Source organism: Otolemur garnettii, unplaced genomic scaffold, assembly GCF_000181295.1.
Source record: "Otolemur garnettii isolate 467f Iridium unplaced genomic scaffold, OtoGar3 scaffold00066, whole genome shotgun sequence".
NCBI lineage: Eukaryota > Metazoa > Chordata > Mammalia > Primates > Galagidae > Otolemur > Otolemur garnettii.
Window position 1 is genome coordinate 5,603,015 of NW_003852461.1, and position 1,537 is coordinate 5,604,551.

At 40.9% G+C, this 1,537-nt stretch overlaps 1 protein-coding gene across 2 annotated transcripts in view; it reads right to left on the bottom strand.

Annotated features, from left to right (window-relative positions):
• MYSM1 (Myb like, SWIRM and MPN domains 1) overlaps positions 1–1,537 on the bottom strand; it is a 39,252-nt gene that overhangs the window by 33,873 nt on the left and 3,842 nt on the right. For both annotated transcript variants that reach the window (XM_023515111.1, XM_023515112.1), the window contains exon 2: positions 285–363. In XM_023515111.1, coding sequence (XP_023370879.1) covers positions 285–363 — 79 coding nt within the window. The remainder of the gene's footprint in view (positions 1–284; positions 364–1,537) is intronic.

The following is a 1,537-nucleotide window of genomic DNA, read 5'->3' on the forward strand; positions in this document are numbered from 1 at the left end:
TGAGGGTGAGCAGCACATCCTGGTTTGCATGGGCTGGGGATTCGAACCCACCACCTTAGGTGTATGTGGCTGGCACCTTAGCCGCTTGAGCCACAGGCGCCGAGCCTAAAGCTATTTCTTAATAGGTCACTTTCCAAAGTGAAGAGGTTCCTATTTTTAAAGTAAGAAAGATAGTTCAACATATCATATCTGCAATTTCTGAGAACTGCCACAAAGTTTTAAAAAAGGCACTCTGGTCAATAAGTAAGAGCTTAATATACCTTATATTTTCATAAAATACTTACAATAAGGCCATTTTCAGTTTTCCACGATGAATCAAGATAGGGATCATGCTGTAAAACTGATGCTGTATTTTCATCACTTCTGGAATAATGAAGAAAATCAGTATAAGTGTATTATGTCAGCTAATGGATGTAACTCATATAGCACAGTGGTGACTGGCAGGTCGTAGGCATTAGGCAAATACTTAGTTCCCTTCACCTCCTAACAAACATTTAAATTTAACACTGCAGAAATGCCTGCTCTACCTCTCTGACCCATGAAATACACAGTGGCTTTAAGCTACCCTAGCTCCACTGCTAACCACCAAGTCTGACTATTCACTTCTTTTTTTTCTCAAGAATAAACAATCTCATGAGGAAAAAAGCACCACAAAGCCGTAACTACAACATGCTCTGTGACCATGAACCAACACTTCAGATTGTGCTAATGAGTACCCGTGTGTATACAGGAATTCAAATGTGCAATAGAACCTTTCAGCTGTATCTAAATCATAAAACCCACCATTAACAGCACTACCCTCAAAATGGGAAACATAAAAAACTAGAGGGAAGAACGAAAACAAAAAAATACTCAAAGGACGGTACAGTGAAGAGATAAGAAAAACGTGATGTTTTAGTAACAACTCATACTATATATAATTACAAAAATTAATTTGGGTTATTTGGGGGCTTTTTAATGTCCATTGGGGATCAAACTTTGTTAATTCTCTTACTCATTTCATTGAACCATTAAGACCTCTTCTTTTTTTTTTTTTTTTGGCTGGGGCTGGGTTTGAACCCACCAACTCCAGCATTTGGGGCTGGCGCCCTACTCCTTTGAGCCACAGGCACTGCCCTATTAAGACTTCTTTAAAGTTACATTGCTCACGGCAGCGCCTGCGGCACAGTGAATAGAGTGCTGGCCCCATATACCGAGGGTGGTGGGTTTGAACCTGGCCCTGGCCAAACTGCAACAAAAAAATACCCAGGCATTTAGGTGGGTGCCTGTTGTCCCAGCTACTCCAGAGGCTGAGGCAAGAGAATTGCCTAAGCCTAAGAGCTGGAGGTTGCTGTGAGCTGTGACTCCACAGTACTCTACCAAGGGTGACAAAGTGAGACTCTGTCTCTTAAAAAAAAAAGTTACACTGTTCATCTCATATTTGAAAAGGCTGAAGAATTAAGTTTTAGGGGACCCAATCTATGATATAATTAATTTAATATTTTGCTTTCGGCTTGGTGCCTATGGCTCAAGTGGCTAAGGTGCCAGCCATATACAC